At 42.5% G+C, this 15,748-nt stretch overlaps 1 protein-coding gene and 1 pseudogene across 2 annotated transcripts in view; one reads left to right on the top strand and one right to left on the bottom strand.

Moving 5' to 3' along the window:
* The window catches only part of LOC116096432 (cytochrome P450 4X1), a 34,494-nt gene extending 23,732 nt beyond the window's left edge, over positions 1-10,762 (top strand). Inside the window, exons 9-12 of one of the 2 annotated variants that reach the window (XM_031378237.1) lie at positions 5,710-5,843; positions 6,959-7,023; positions 8,513-8,595; positions 9,767-10,762. In XM_031378237.1, the coding sequence (XP_031234097.1) occupies positions 5,710-5,843; positions 6,959-7,023; positions 8,513-8,595; positions 9,767-9,941 (457 nt within the window). In that variant the 3' untranslated portion in view covers positions 9,942-10,762. Of the gene's footprint in view, positions 1-5,709; positions 5,844-6,958; positions 7,024-8,512; positions 8,596-8,982; positions 9,440-9,766 lie in introns of those variants that run through there. The other variant, XM_031378238.1, reaches the window with a different exon arrangement.
* LOC116096434 lies at positions 4,679-5,313 on the bottom strand (annotated as a pseudogene).
* Positions 10,763-15,748: the final 4,986 nt, after the last annotated feature.

The following is a 15,748-nucleotide window of genomic DNA, read 5'->3' as shown; positions in this document are numbered from 1 at the left end:
CAGAGACAGAGAGACACACAGAGAGAGACAGAGAGACAGAGACATCTATATAGCATGAAATACAATGTTAAGTATGGCTTTTTACTGATAAAAAGTGTGCATGTTTGTTTGTATGTATAAATTTATAGTTTAAAATATGCTGTTTTGAACCATTTACACATTTTGAAATAACTAAACCAATGGGCATATCCATTAACTCTGCAACTATTTTTGTGGTGAGGACATTTAAAATATACTCACTGATCAATTTTTAAATACACAACAAATTATTAACAATAGGTACAACAGTGTAGCTCCTCCATATCTGACTGAGATTCTGTGCCTCTTTTTGGTCACATGCCTGACTTACGCTACCCTACTCTCTCCTTCTAAGACTCAGCTCCGTTACAGATACGTTTCCCTGGGTTCGGGGAGTGTTTGCCTAGGTCCGGCTCATGTTGCTTTGCATAATGTCCTCCAGGTCCATGGATGTGTTGACTTTCTTTTAACTGGCACACAGCATTGTGCTGTGTGTGTACCACCTGTTCTTTATCCACTCCACTGATAATGACACTCAGGCTGATTCTTATCTGAACTGTTGTGACTAAAGCTGCAGTTGATACAGTAACTTCATTGCCTTTAAATATATACCAATGAACAAAACTCCTGGATCATGTGTCACTTCTTTTTGTAATATTTTAGGGACTTTCATGCTGCTTTCCACTTGTTTGCACTGATCCATGTTAACACCAACATTGTACACGGATCTTATTTCCTCCAAATCCTCATGAACATTTATCTCTCTTCTCTCTAACATGTGTGAGGTGACAACATCTCACTGTTGGCTTTAATTTTTATTTCTCTAATTATTTGCGATGTTGAGAATTTTTTCACATGCCCCTCAAGTGTTTGTAGGTCAATTTTTGAGAAATTGCCTATATGGGTCCTTTGCATGTATTTTAATGTTTACATGTTTTCTTGAATTATTGAGGTCTTTATATATTGTGAATATTAATTCCTTATCATATGTGTGGTTTGCAAATGTTTTCCCTGTTTTGTAGATCATTATTCTGTTATTTTCTTTGTCATAATAAGGAATTTTTTCACTTAATGTAAACATCTCCTTTTTTGTTTTTATTGCTTGTGCTTTCAAGAAAAAAACTCAAAATATCTTTGCAATAACCCATGTTAACAAGCATCTCTCAGTCATTGGTTTCTCTAGTAGTTTTACAACCAGACAGTATTTTAAGTATTAAGTCTTTATTCAATTCTGAGTTGAGTTTTGTATATAGCATAAGAATCTCATTGTATTCTTGATGTGTTTATCTAGCTTTCTCTACATCAGTCACTGAACTGAATATTTTCCCCATTGTGTGTTCTTGGCACCTTTGCGGAAGATTCATTGTCCACAGTATATGTATAAGAATAGGTGTAGGTTTAGGTGCAGGTGTAGGTACAGGTGTAAGTGCAGGTGTAAGTGCAGGTGTAAGTGCAGCTACAGGTGTAGGTGTAGGTACAGGTGGTGGTACAGATGCAGGTGTAGGTCTAGATGCAGGTTTAGGTGCAGGTGTAGGTACAGATGCAGGTATAGGTGCAGGTGTAAGTGCAGCTACAGGTGGAGGTACAGGAGGAGGTACAGATGCAGGTGTAGGTGCAAGTGTAGGTGTAGATGCAGGTGTAGGTATAGGTGTAGGTGCAGGTGTAGGTATAGATGCAGGTGGAGGTATAGGTGTAGGTGCAGGTGTAGGTGCAGGTGCAGGTGTAGATGCAGGTGCAGGTGTAGATGCAGGTGTAGGTGTAGGTGCGGGTGCAGGTGTAGATGTAGAGTTCCACCTGTTTCATTTGGTTTTTATTACTATAGCGTCACAGTAGATCACCAGATCAAGCATTGTCTCACACAAAGGCACTTTGGTCTATGAAATCATTGCTGCTGTGGAGAGGACAGTCGAAGTGTGGAGACTCCGGCCCTATCATATCACTGACTAGTCTGTTTTTATTTATTCACTAAACTTGGAAGACTGGTATGTCTGTTTCCAGCATGAATTCAATGCTTGATCTAGTTTGTTGTAATTACTTAAGAAACAAATAGGGCTAGGTATAGTACTGTATGTCTTTAACCACAACAGGGTAGGCAGATCTTTGTGAATATGAGACCACTATAGTGAGGCTAACATAGTGAGTACCAGGACAGGTACATAGTGAGACCCTAATTCAAAAAAACAAAAGAGAAAAAGAAAAGAAAGGAAAGGAAAAGAAAATGAAAGAAAAGAAAGAGGAATAAACTTAATGTTGACTTTTCTTAGTCTTGATTGGTCTAAATTTGAAAACAGCCATTGAATCCTAGCCAAGTTGGGAGGAAAAAAGATGGTCTGTTAACTATTCTCTCTTTTAAGAAAAGAAAGGGAAAATACTACAAAAAAAAAAACCACATGTTCAAAGATTTATTCTTCTATAATTATGTGAATATATGTGTCTATGTGGAGGTTTATGCACATGAGTGCAGGTGCCATAAAGTCCAGAAGAGGGTGTCAGATCCTCTGGAGCTGGAGGGGCTGTAAGCCATCTGGCATGGGTGCTGAAAACTGAACACAGGTCCTTTGCAAGAGCATCAAACACTCTTAACTGATGAGCCATCTCCAGGCAAGAACAGGAAGCACCCTTAACTGATGAGCCATCTCCAGTCTCAGAACACATTATTTAAAAGACTCTATAACATACCTACTGTGTCCACTAATGAAACTTACATGTGGAATTCAGAAAACCCTAAGCAATTTCTCTCTTTGGTTCCTTATCAGGCCACTTCTATGTTGGTTTAAAATTCTTTTCTCAGGAAGATTTATGTAAGCTCGGGGCAAGACTGGTCTATTCAGAAAGTTCCAGGCCAAAAGAACAACTAAATTTCTTCTTTGCTTTTGCATTGATATGGGTAAATTTGTTTTTCTTAATTATGTAAGTCCAGAGTAGACACATTGCTCTTTTATTTCCTGACCTTGGTGGAATACAAAACTTTTAAAAAATTTTACGTTTTTACAAGGCCAACACCTACATGAAAGTAATTTGTCAGAAAAGGAACTAGAAATGAGATTAGGCAAAATGACCAAATGTATGCAGTCATTGACTTGCTAGTAAGCAAGCAAACCCTTTCATCTTTTCCTGCTCTCACTTCAGACTTACTCTGTGAGTAAGAGTTCAGGTGAAGAGTTCTTTTCATCTCAAAGGCAAAATCTTAAGAAGTCTCATAGAGCCCCATCTGCTTATGTCACAAGCCACTCTTGTGCCAGTTACTAGCCTGTCTAACCCAGGGCATCTCAAATCATCTTCCACATGCCCATCCACTTGGAGCCTCTCCCTCCATTCCACCTCGGTCCAGGAAGCCAGTAGAGTGAGAAGGGTTTGTTGTTGGCTTATCTTTTTGTTATTAGATATTTTCTTTATTTACGTGTCATATGATATCTCCTTTCCCTGATTCCCCTCTAAAAAAAAGAAATAAAATAAAATAAAATTTAAAAAACAAAAACAAAACCCTGTTCCCTGCCCCCTCCACCTGATCACTAACCCACCCTCTCCCTCTTCCTGGCCCTGGCATTCCCCTACACTGGGGCATAGAACCTTCACAGGGCCAAGGACCTCTCCTCCCATTGGTGACCGACTTGACCATCCTCTACTATACACATGCTGATGGAGCCATTAGTCCCACCATGTGTACTCTTTGGTTGGTGGTTTAGTCCCTGGGAGCTCTGAGGGTACTAGTTAGTTCATATTGTTGTTCGTCCTAAGGAGTTGCAAACCCTTCAGCTCCTTGGGTCCTTTCTCTAGCTCATTCATTGGGGACCCTGTGCTCAGTCCAATGGATGGTTGTGAGCCTCTACTTCTGTATTAGTCAGGTACTGTCAGAGCCTCTCAGGAGACAGCTATATCAGGCTCCTGTCAGCCAGCACTTGCCAGCATCCACAATAGTGTCTGGATTTGATGATTGAATATGGGAAGGATTCCCAGGTGGAGCAGTCTCTGGATTGTCCTTCCTTCAGTCTCTGCTCGATTGTGTGTCTCTGCAACTCCTTCCATGAGTATTTTGTTCCCCCTTTTAAGAAGTAATGAAGTACCCACACTCTGGTCCTCCTTCTTCTTGAGTTTCTTGTGGTTTGTGGATTGTACTTTGTGCATTCTGATCTCTTATTGACCAGCTTCTCCCTACCCTGAGGTCCTGACCCTGTCAGAAATGATAGAATCCAGTATGAAAGGGAAGGCTTCTGGAACTACCATGCTCATGCCAAAGGTTTAGCAAATACTTTGTGTTCCTTCCCTCTCTCAACCGTTACATCTGCAAGCAGCTTAGAGACTCTTTTCCTGGAACTTTCTAATGGTGACTCCTGGGGCAGAGAAACTCTGGACACAGTGCTTCTCCAGCTGGCCTGCAGCTCTCCCTCCTCCCATCAGTTCACTGATCCACTGGACATCCTGTGCCTTCCTACCTTGCTTCAGCTACTCCTTCCTGCCAGTCTATCTGCTCTGAGTCACTTGCTATTCGTTCTGTGCTCCACAAACTCCAGGGAGCACATGTCAGATCCTCTAAGTGACCCGAAATAAGTTTCTTTGTATAAGATGAGTAACACCCCACTCCATTTTCCAAGGTACTTCAACATTTCTTTTCTTTTCTTTTTTCTTTATGGAAAATTTATTGCAGCTCTCCAAACGTTCATTACTTTTTCTTTTCAATGTCTTGCTCTGCAGCTTCCTTGGCCCTTTTTGCTCAGATGCCAAAGAGCCGGGCATTGGCACGGGCCATGCGCAGACTGGCAAAGGCCTTTAAGTTCTTCTCTTCCTCTGTGATGACTCTGGCCTTCTCCCTTTTGTACACATTCCGGATGGGCATCACAGGTCCTGTTAGCTTAGTGGCCAATTTAAGTTCTACAGCAGAACTGTCTCCCTTCTTTGGAGCAGAAGGCTTCCTGAAGAACCGTATGAGCTTGGAGCGGTACTCCTTCAGGCGCTGCACGTTGGCCTGCAGTGATTCAGTGGGTTTGTTTCGCCTTCTTGGGTCCACAGAGATGCCGATGGTGTGAGCCATTTTCTTGTGGATACCAGCCACCCTGAGTTCTTCCAAGATGAAGCCCCTGCCAGCCCGGACCTTGGCGTGGTATCAAACTGTAGGGCACCTCACAAGGGCCTGATGGGATCAGCCACAGGACAAGGGGCAATGCGGCGCGCTTTCTCCTGCCGGGCCATGCATCTGCAGATCTTGCGAGCCGGCTGGTTGAACCACATGCCCACTCGCTGCTGCCAATCCTCATGGAAGTGGGGCTTGAGGATCATGCCTTTCCGGCTGGGCGCCATGGCTGCCTCCTATACAGGAGAATGGCTGAGCGGAAAGGGCGTACTTCAACATTTCAACAATCCTCTTTAAGTGATTTTTCCCCCTCTCTTAAATAGCCTCTTCTTCAGTCTTAGCTATTCCTTATACATTGTTGCTTTACTTGAAGAGTCAAGGGTTGTAACACTGCTTTTCAGAAATCTAGTTAGGCATCTGGCATCTGTGTGTCTATCACCTTTGGTACTTCAGCCAACATGGAAACAGGAAAGATTACACTTTAACATTGTGTTATATAAACCCAGACCAAAATCACTTTACCCCAACAGTAATGCTTACCAGGAAAATAACTCAAATAGAGAACAACCAATGCAAAGTGGATTTGAAGTCTAAGTCACTGCCTCACTCCTTTGTCCTCACAGGGAACAGCTGGATGAAATGTCATACACCACAATGTGCATCAAGGAGACACTCCGCTTGGTTCCTCCTGTCCCATCCATCTCCAGGGAACTCAGCAAACCTCTTACCCTACCAGATGGACACTCGCTGCCTGCAGGTCTTCAGGTTCTTCTCCTAAGCATGAGATCATGAAGGTCACAGTGATGATTCATAGAATTGGAGCTTTGGGGAACCTCTGGGTTGGAATTAGGCAGCTACTGAAAGCTCAAAGGATAATTTCTCAATCATATGTGAGCTTCTATGACCTTCCTAAGCCACATACTCAGTTGGAAAGCTGTTAGGTTCCAGCCTCACTTTGAGAACCCCAGCCAAGGGTTTTGTCCATTATGGAACATTGTCTCTATGATAATATTTGTGAGACTGAATGTGAGATCCACAGGACATGAGCATCATTATGTTAATGTGAGAAGGGGAGTCGTTATCACCATATCAAGCTTAGAAGGGAATAATACTTCTCATTTTCCCCTTGGAATGTGATCTTAACAGACATGTGGTCAGTACTCTACAGTTTTACAAGCACTTCAACAATATTTTTAATGTCTCCAAAAACCCATTGGGGATCCCATATATTCACAGAAGGTTAATGGACATGAAGCAAAGCTAGAACTCATAGAGACCCTTTAGTTGAAGTGCACATGTCTGGGCAGGGCACATAGGTGGCAGTAGGATCTCATGAGACACTCTTTCACTGTGCTTTAGTATCAACGAGTCTGCAGGAGAACTGAGGCCAACCCTTCAACCTCTGTAATCTTGTTGACAAAACCAGAATTATTTTTGGATGTGAAAATGATACTCAAATTTCCTCTCCTTTGTCTTTTTTTAAAATCACCAACCATATCAATACTTGCCCCAATTCTCCACCTTTTATGAATGAACAATGACAAGAGAAATTAGCCACTGGTAGAATAACAGAACTGTCTCCACGAAGTGCTGTCTAGCTGTTAATAAATACTTGAGTAATTTCCAAAGCAGAAAACTTAAACAGAGTTTAGTGCTGTGGTGAGACACCAACAGCTTCTTAAGATAAAATCATGAGTTAAATAAATAACTGCTTTGAAAACTGAAGTTTAAACCCAAGTCTGTCTCCCCTTGTCCTTCCCTGTTGAGGCACTGGCACACAGCCCAGCAGGAGCTAGCTCTTTTCTCCTGGAAGAAAAGTCTCAGCAGAGAGCACACTACAGCAGCCTTTGCTCTGTTTCCCTTCTGTCTCAGGAATGACTGTGGTTCTTAATATTTGGGGTCTCCACCACAACCCTGCTGTCTGGAAAGACCCAAAGGTAAGATTGTCTTCAGAGAGCGATGCTGAGTGAGTCATGTATCCACAGCTAATCATGAAAATGGCTGTGCCATGAAAGTAAACGACACTAGGCAAACAAACATAAAGGTCAGAATTGTGTAAAACTCACCTGCTAACGATCTCATCCTCACCTCATATCCTTTATCTTTACTGCGATCTGAAAGACCTTAGTCCCACAATCTGTTCCCAACTGTCTCTGCCTCACTCCCTCCCCTGACAAGCTCTTCCAAACACCTGCAGGGGGGTTGATATCTGCAGGACTGTGGCTGGTCAGAGTAAACTGGGCAGCTCAGCCTCTCTTTTATTGTATGAAGCAATCAAGATCCTGGTGATACTGATGGCACATTCAAGTTGCTCAGCTCCCACACTCTGTAAAGAAACTATTTGTGAAGATGTGGGCAGAGTTTAGGGAAAGCAAGTGAGAATAGATGGCTTTCAGAATCATTTATCTTTATCTAGACCTGATAAGCCCCAGAAGGGGGAGTTATAGAACCTAGGGGGAAAGAGTTAGGAGCTAGGGAGGAAGCATCAGATGAGCCCATGCAGTAGAGTTATTGCCAACCTAAGATAGTCAGCAGGAAGGAGCCAATTCAACATCCCAAACTCTCTGCAGCCACTCCTCAGATCCCCACCAAATGAAATGCCTTGTATTATCAAAATCCAGTTGGAAATCCGCTGCCTGGGACCCTGAATTAGCTCAGGAAAAAAAAGGGGGGAGGACAGGGACAGGCAAAGAGATGTGTAGCAAGCCTGATTTGATTTTAATATTCTTGAAATTCAAAACACAAGTACTAGTGTTGTGTGTAAACCATTGGGTCTTTAGATATACTCTGTAGAATAGGAAGCTGAACCATTACCTCTCACTTGGGTTTGGCTTCTAAGTGTGTGAACTCTCAGACTGGCTAGTAGTCAAGTCCAGCAAGAGCCAGATAAGCCCTCCAGGACTAAAGAGTCATTATTTATGTGACCACTGAGCAACTCGGCTAGTTGGAATTGCAATGTAGAGTTTGAAGATGACTATGCCTTCTCTCAATGTGAAATATTTTTGAAAAAGAGAGATGTGTACATCTCTCAAAAGTGAGATATTTCCCTAGCTATTTATGTTGAGTACATGATAAACTTTTGTTCAATATAATCTATTATTAAAATTGATGTTGTCCAAAAAAAAAAAATGCCAGGCAGTAGTGGTGCGTGTTTTTAATTACAGCACTTGGGATGTAGAGGCAGGTGAATTTCTGTGAGTTTGAAGCCAACCTGATCTACAGAGCAAGTTCCAGGACAGCCAAGGATACACAGAGAAACCCTGTCTGGGGAAAAAAACAAAAGAAAAAATATGAAAAGTAATGTTGTCTTCCTAGCACGTGGGCAGCAAAATGTTGTAAATTGCTTCTGTGTGCTTTTGTTGATCAGCAGTAAGTAGCACCTTTAAAATGTGCTGTTGGCAAGATAGGATTGTCTTCTCATTTCAGGTCTTTGACCCCTTGAGATTCACTAAGGAGACTTCTGATCAGAGACACCCCTATGCCTTCCTACCATTCTCCAGTGGTCCAAGGTGAGGTGAACTTAAAGCTGTTGAAAATTTGCAAAAAAAAAAAGCTTACTTACACCTATGAGCCCTTCAGCTCCATAAATTCCTCCCCAGAACCTATCTCTTCTCAAAGAACAATGCCTCTTTCTGTCACAGCCCATGTGAGTCAAGGCTCAGGAAGCAATCCTGCAGTATAAATATTGCTCACAGGCTCAATGTCACCTCCCCTTATAGGAGAAATATGTTGTGGGTGACTTCAACTGCCACCTACTCCAGGGAGGACATCATATCAGAAAGTCTAAGTCCACAATCTTGCAGGGAATGATATAAACATAAAGCCCAAAAGTTTTGGTGATATTTGGTGTTAAAACTCTGCTGTTGTGTGGTATAAGAGGCTTTTTTTTTTTCTAGGAAGAAGTAACACAAACACATCTACTCATTCCAGAAAGATTACCACTAACAGACCAAAGTAAAGAATGTATTAGAGTCTAGTTTGGTAAGACACCATGGTCGGGAAGTTTTCTAGAAGAAGGAGTTTAGTGGGAGCTTACAGAGTCATAGGGTGAATCTGTGGCTGTCGTGAAGGAGAGCCGGGCAGCAGGCATACAGGTGTGACACTGGAGCAGTAGCTGAGAGCTAAAATCTGACCCACAAGAAGCAGGCCACGGTGGGGGAAGAGTGCTGGAATGGCAAGGCTTTTGGAACATCAAAGCCCACCTCCCAGAGATACACATCCTTTAACTCACCTCCTAATCCTTCCCATACTGTTTCATTAACTGTGGACCAAATATTCTAACATGAGAGTCTATCGAGGGGCATTTCCATTCAAACCACCACAAGCTGTATCATCCAAAAGCCCAAGGCAGTGCAAGTGACTGTTCACAAAAGCTGCCACCCTGGAGCTCTCTGCACAACTTGCAGGCATCTGGACAAGTCTGAGAGGACTCTGGGTAGCACAGCTGATCAGCCTCCTTCCCAGCAGCTCTTTACTGCTTCTCTAACTCTGGGAAGGACCCTCATGAATCTCCCAAGCCACAGCTTGTCCGGAGCCACAGCTTGTCCAGACGTGAAGTCTGTTCACCTCTGGAGTTTCATAAGTCCTTTTCCCTCCCTCCTGCAGAGAAACTGCTAAGCAGCTGTGTACTCCAGACTTATTATTCTAGAAACTTACTTCCTTCTCCCTCGGTGTCTACAGGAACTGCATCGGGCAGCAGTTTGCCATGCTGGAGCTGAAGGTGGCCATTGCCTTGATTCTGCTCCGATTCCAAGTAGCTCCAGACCTCACCAGGCCTCCTGCCTTCTCCAGCCACACTGTCCTCAGACCCAAACATGGAATCTATTTGCACCTGAAGAAACTCACTGAGTGTTAGATACTAGGAGAAATGACTAAATTTCTGTTTGTTGTAAGTTAAATTTACAGCCCATGGTCCGAGGCAAATGGAGAAGAATCTAAGACTGATGGAAGAGTTGGAGGACTGTGAGTTGGAGCATTTCTTCAGCTGCTCATTGCCCAAAGATATTTTCAGGTAACACATGTTACCCTGGAGAAGTATAACTTGGAGAGATTGTCGAATTATTTTCTAATGATTATTACTGAGCTTATCTGAAGTAGGAATTTCTGAGTTCACTGGAGACTCGGTTATGCCATGTGATGTTTTTTCTGGAAGCTGTCTTATGAGAGGTTGTTTTACTAATGCAGACACATGAGAGGATGTTTTCACAGAGAACAGATGCATGGTGTTTTTCTGGAAGCTGTCTGGTGAAAAGGCATGGGATGTTTTGCTGAAAGGGATGCTTGAGAGGATGCATGTTTGGAAAAGCGTATAAGTATAACCCAACAGACAGTGGACAACTCTCTGGCATTGGTTCACCTTGCTTTCTTCACTGATCTTCACTTGTCATGGCTCCATAGAGAGAAACTCACCAAAGAGTGTCTGGTGGAGTCCCAGCTGCTTCTTGCCGCTTGAGTGGACTTGTTTCAGTTTCTTCTGGATCAAGCACCTGATGACTCATGTTTGGTGTTTTGCTAGTGGGCTGGTCTGCTGGCAATGAAGATTGGAATCACTTTAAAGAACTACTTCTAACTAGGTCCACATTCCTCTTGTTCAATTAACCATCTTCCTCCCCTACCTTTGGTCAATGGGGTATAAGGGAGGTTGAAGCATTAAGAATCTTTATTAAAGCCAGGTGGTGGTGGTGCACGCCTTTAATCCCAGCACTTGGGAGGCAGAGGCAGGTGAATTTCTGACCCGACCCGTGGGTCTCAGTAATTCGGGGGACACGAGGAGGGTCGCAACCTGAAAATAAAGAATGGGCGAGAGAGAAGACAGGACTCAAGGAAGCATTGCTTGTCAAGAGCCGTTTACTAAAAGCAGAAGCTCAAATTTAAAACAAGGTTTTGGGAGGGTGGCGGGCAGGAGGGAGTACAGTGAAGAATTACAAGATCTTCTGGGGTGGAGCCCCGAGGACAACAGGTAGGGAGGAAACGGTTGGGGAGGTAACGGTTTCTCAGAAGTCAAGGTACACTAAACATGCTTCTCTCAGGGCCAAGCAGGAAACTTATGGTTGCCAGGCAGAATATTTGTCTCTGGGTTCTAGTCAGGTGGAGGCAGGTCAGCCAAGGGCCATTTGGTTCCCAACAAATTTCTGAGTTCGACGCCAGCCTGGTCTACAGAGTGAGTTCCAGGACAGCCAAGGATAGTCAAGGCTATACAGAGAAACCCTATCTCAGAAAAAAAAAAAAGAATCTTTATTAAAGTAGGCTTTTAAAAGTCTAAGACTACATCTAGTGATGTATTTTCTGATTTTTAAATTGTTTTCGGAATTATACAAGTAACAGGGTTTGTACTGAATGAAAAATATTTCCAACAGTAGGAGGTGTACATAAAATCCCACCTTACCTGGGCCACTACCCTGACAGAGCTTTTCCTAAAAACAGAATTGATATGCATTCTTCCTGACTCTTTCCTGGATATTTCATAAATAATGTTTGTGTGTGTTCTTAGACATGTGATCATATTTGTATTGTTCTTGTTTTTCTCACTTAATAAAAAAAAAATCACCCTAATCCTTATCATAAGTTTGTGATATAGGAGTATTATATGATTTGTTTTAAAATATTTCTACTACTGGATAATTAAATTAGTTATAATTTTTAAATGTAGTTATTGGCTCTTTCTCCCTCTCTCTCTCTCTCCCCCTCTCCCTCTGTCTCTCTCTCTCTCTCTTTCTCTCTCTCTCTCTGTGTCTGTCTGTCTGCCTGTCTGTCTGTCTCTGTGTCTTTCTGTCTGTCTCTGTGTCTTTTTGTCTTTCTGCCTGTCTCTGTCTTTCTCCTTGTCTCTGTCTCTGTCTCTGTCTCTCTGTGTGTGTGTTTGTGTGTGTGTGTGTGTGTGTGTGTATCTGTCTGTCTGTCCCTGTGACTTTCTGTCTTTCTGTCTCTGTGTCTTTCTCTCTCTCTCTCTCTCTCTCTCTCTCTCTCTCTCTCTCTCTCTGTCTCTCTCTGTCTTTGTCTCTGTCTCTCTCTGTCTGTCTGTGTGTGTGTGTGTATCTGTCTGTCTGTCTCTGTGACTTTCTGTCTTTCTGTCTCTGTGTCTTTCTCTCTCTCTCTCTCCCTCTCTCTGTCTCTGTCTGTCTCTGTCTCTGTCTGTCTCTGTCTCTGTCTCTCTGTCTCTCTGTCTCTCTCTCTGTCTCTCTCTCTCTCTCTCTCTCTCTCTCTCTGTGTGTGTGTGTGTGTGTGTCCCTTTTCCTTCCCTGCATGTGTATGCACATGCAAGTACATAAGTATGTGTAGGCCAAAGATTACACTGAGAATCTTTTTCAATCACTCTCCACCTTATTTTTTGAGACATGGTCTCTCACTGAACCTGGAGCCTACCCATTCAGCTAGACTACTCAGGAAGCCCCAGAGTTTGTCTGTCCTGTGCACAAGCTGCAGTGCCTAGCTCTTTACACGGATGCTGCAGATCCAGACTCAGCAGCAAGCATTTTACCAGCTGAGCCACCTCCCCAGCCACATCTTTCAGTGAGACACATCATGCTTTTAAATCTTGGACAGAACTATGAACAGAAGTGATGCAGTCTATCTCAGGCTAATATCATCAAAAGGAAAGGTGTGTGCCCTCTTCCTGTTTATTTCCTTATTTGAAGACAGATATGGTAACAGAACTTAGAGCCACTAACTTATATTACTACCTGAACCTTGTGTGTTGAAGATGACAGAACAAGGCAGACAGATAATGCATAGAACAAATCACTCCACTAGCTCTAGGCCATCTGCCTCCTCAAGGCTTCAGTGTGAAAGATAATTAAATTGTCCTATGGAGACCTTGCTGTTATAGTAGGCCACTGGCTACATGAACAATGCTTTATATCTCTCCAGATAATCAAGATCTCTATTCTTTGATTCAAAGCTATTTAAAATGTCTAACTATTAGTCAAAAACTTTGGGGTTAAAATGGACTCCAAAAAAGAATGGGGTGATTTTCATACCTAAACAGACACTTCCAAACCAGAACTGGCATAAGGGAACAGACATCTTAAAGGAGCCCCAGAGACTGAATAAAATACAGTGACTTGTTCACATTGTTCCCCACCCCCACCCAACCTGGAGATAACACACAAGCAGAAACTGATGCTCAGTCTCTGGTCTTGGTTTTGCCATGTGGATTAGCATGCCCCACCAAGCTGCAGCTCATGCCATCTTTTACTCTTTATCTTCTTCAAACCATGCATCTTTTAACAAAACTAAAGAAATCATGGCTTCTCCTCTTGGAATCTTGTGCACAAAAGCACAGAAACACAGTTTCTCTATGATTTAATGGCATTGGCCAAGCTCAACTTTAGTGGAAAATGGCCATAATTAGTAATGAACCCACTAGTTTGGGAGTAGAGGTACATCATTTCACCTTTAGGCACATCTGTCTCAAAATAATCTCAGAACACAAACACATAACTTTTACCTGGTAGAATTTTTTAAAATGTAACCAATTACATGTAATTTCTTATAATTTCTATATAATATATGATTGGTTTTCAAAGTACCTTTGCCATTATTATAGAACAAAATGTGTATATTCCCACTTATAAGTGGAGCAGTAAAGTGTCTCTGTCAATCTTTTCTAAAATATTTTCTATTAAGAAGATTGGCCCTGCGGGTCTGTAGGTAGAGTGGCTGACTAACTAGCACAAGGCCCTAGGTTCAGTCCTCAGCACTGAAACAAAAAGACAAAATGTCTCATAAGAACATTGACTATGTCCTTCCTTCTTTGCCCGTTTCTCATCCATTGTTCTATGAATTACTATGCTGTCCACCAACTCAAAGGCCTCTGCTGGAACAGTGCTCCGAGACACATATCCGATGCTAAAACACGAGACGCTATGACACTTAGAGAGCATCCTTTGTCTTACTTCATGCTTATAAACTGTGTTTGTGGAATCCAGATCTCTATCTAACCAAACCTAACTACACAGTATCATTAAATGTAGCCACAAGTTGATTTTATATTTATCCTACACACTACCACCTGGCAGTGTAAAATGAATGGATAAACACCAACCAAAGATTGTCGAATACCCTTAAGAATGCCCAAGTCAGGCGTGATAGCTCATGCCTTTAGTCCTACCCCTCAGAAGGCAGCAGCAGGCTGATCTCTGAATTCAAAGATGGCCTGGCCTATACAAGTTCCAGACCAGCCAGAGCTGTACAGGAGAGATAGAGAGAAAAAACAGGTGGGGGGTGGGGGAACCACAGTCCCATGAAGAGCACAGACAGATGCTAATAATGAACAAAACCTTTCCACAAGGACAACACTAACTCTGGAAGACCCAATATTTGCAATTAATAATTTATAATAGAAAAGGCACTTTGTGTCACCATGAACAGGTGGGATCTATTCCTAGAATGTTTCAACATTATAAAAAAAAAAATTGGTCAGTGGAATTCATTTTAACAGAATAGAGAGGTGAAATCACATGGCCAACCCAACTGATACAGAAAAAGCTTTTAGTAAAATGCAGCATTTTTTTTTTTTTAGTTTAAAAACAACACTCTGTAAACTGGGATTAGAAGGCAATACCTCATTAAAACAAAAGCCTACGCCTTTTAAAAATCCACAGGAAATATCAACCTCTATCCTGAGAGCTGAGGGCTTTCTCCTCACAGCAGGAATAAGGAAAGACATGTTTTTTCAACACTTTCATTCAACATAGTTCTAGAAGTCCCAGCCAGGACTTTCCTCCAGCCTCCCTGTGATTCCATCGGTGGGCATTCTCCCCAGACCCCAGACTTTCTTTAAATCCCAGTAAAGTGGACATTTTTGGCTCACCATTAGTTTTGTCACTGTCCTCTCCTTGTTGTTGTTTGTTAAGCAGTGCTGGGTCGGGGAGTGTTACCAAAATGGGTACTTGGCAAAGAGACTGCCTCTTTTGTAAACAGCTTTTGGAAAGTATTTGCCCTCAAAGCAAACTGAAATCTGGTACGTAGACTGTTTCCACTGCTTGACGATGAAATGTCAATGGGTTCAACTCTTAAGAAAAAGCAAAGAGGGCTGGAGAGATGGCTCAGGAGTTAAGAGCACTGACTGCTCTTCTGGAGGTCCTGAGTTCAAATCCCAGCAACCACATGTTGGCTCACAACCACCTGTGATGAGATCGGATGCCCTCTTCTGGTCTGTTTGAAGACAGCTTACATATAACATAAATATTTTGTACTTACATATAATAAATAAATAAATCTTTAAAAAAGAAAGAAAGAAAGAAAGAAAGAACAAGCAAGAAAGCATACACTTTGGAAAAGCCTCAGAAGGGCTCAGATTCTCAGATGGGGAATCTATTCCTGAGAATTGGTCCTAACAACACCCATAATGCTCTCTGGGGCACTGCGGTATAATTATGGGAGGATCGTGCTGACAGAGATATCTATGGAGAGGAACCAGAAACCAGCCCTCAGCTCTCCCCTGGACAAAGCACTGAGGGCTTAGAGAGACAAAAAGAGCAAGGTGATCAGGTGCCCTTCAGGGGAGTGCGACCTTGACTGAGCTTTCCAGGCACGGGAGCCTCCAGGAACCCGAACAAAGCCTAGGCTCCCCTCACCCTCCATTTTATTTTATTTTATTTATTTATTTGTTTATTTATTTATTTATTTATTTTGTAGGAACGCTCTTTTATTGGGGGAGAGTTC

Source organism: Mastomys coucha, unplaced genomic scaffold (genome assembly GCF_008632895.1).
Source record: "Mastomys coucha isolate ucsf_1 unplaced genomic scaffold, UCSF_Mcou_1 pScaffold18, whole genome shotgun sequence".
Classification (NCBI taxonomy): domain Eukaryota; kingdom Metazoa; phylum Chordata; class Mammalia; order Rodentia; family Muridae; genus Mastomys; species Mastomys coucha.
This window is presented reverse-complemented; position numbering and strand designations above follow the sequence as displayed.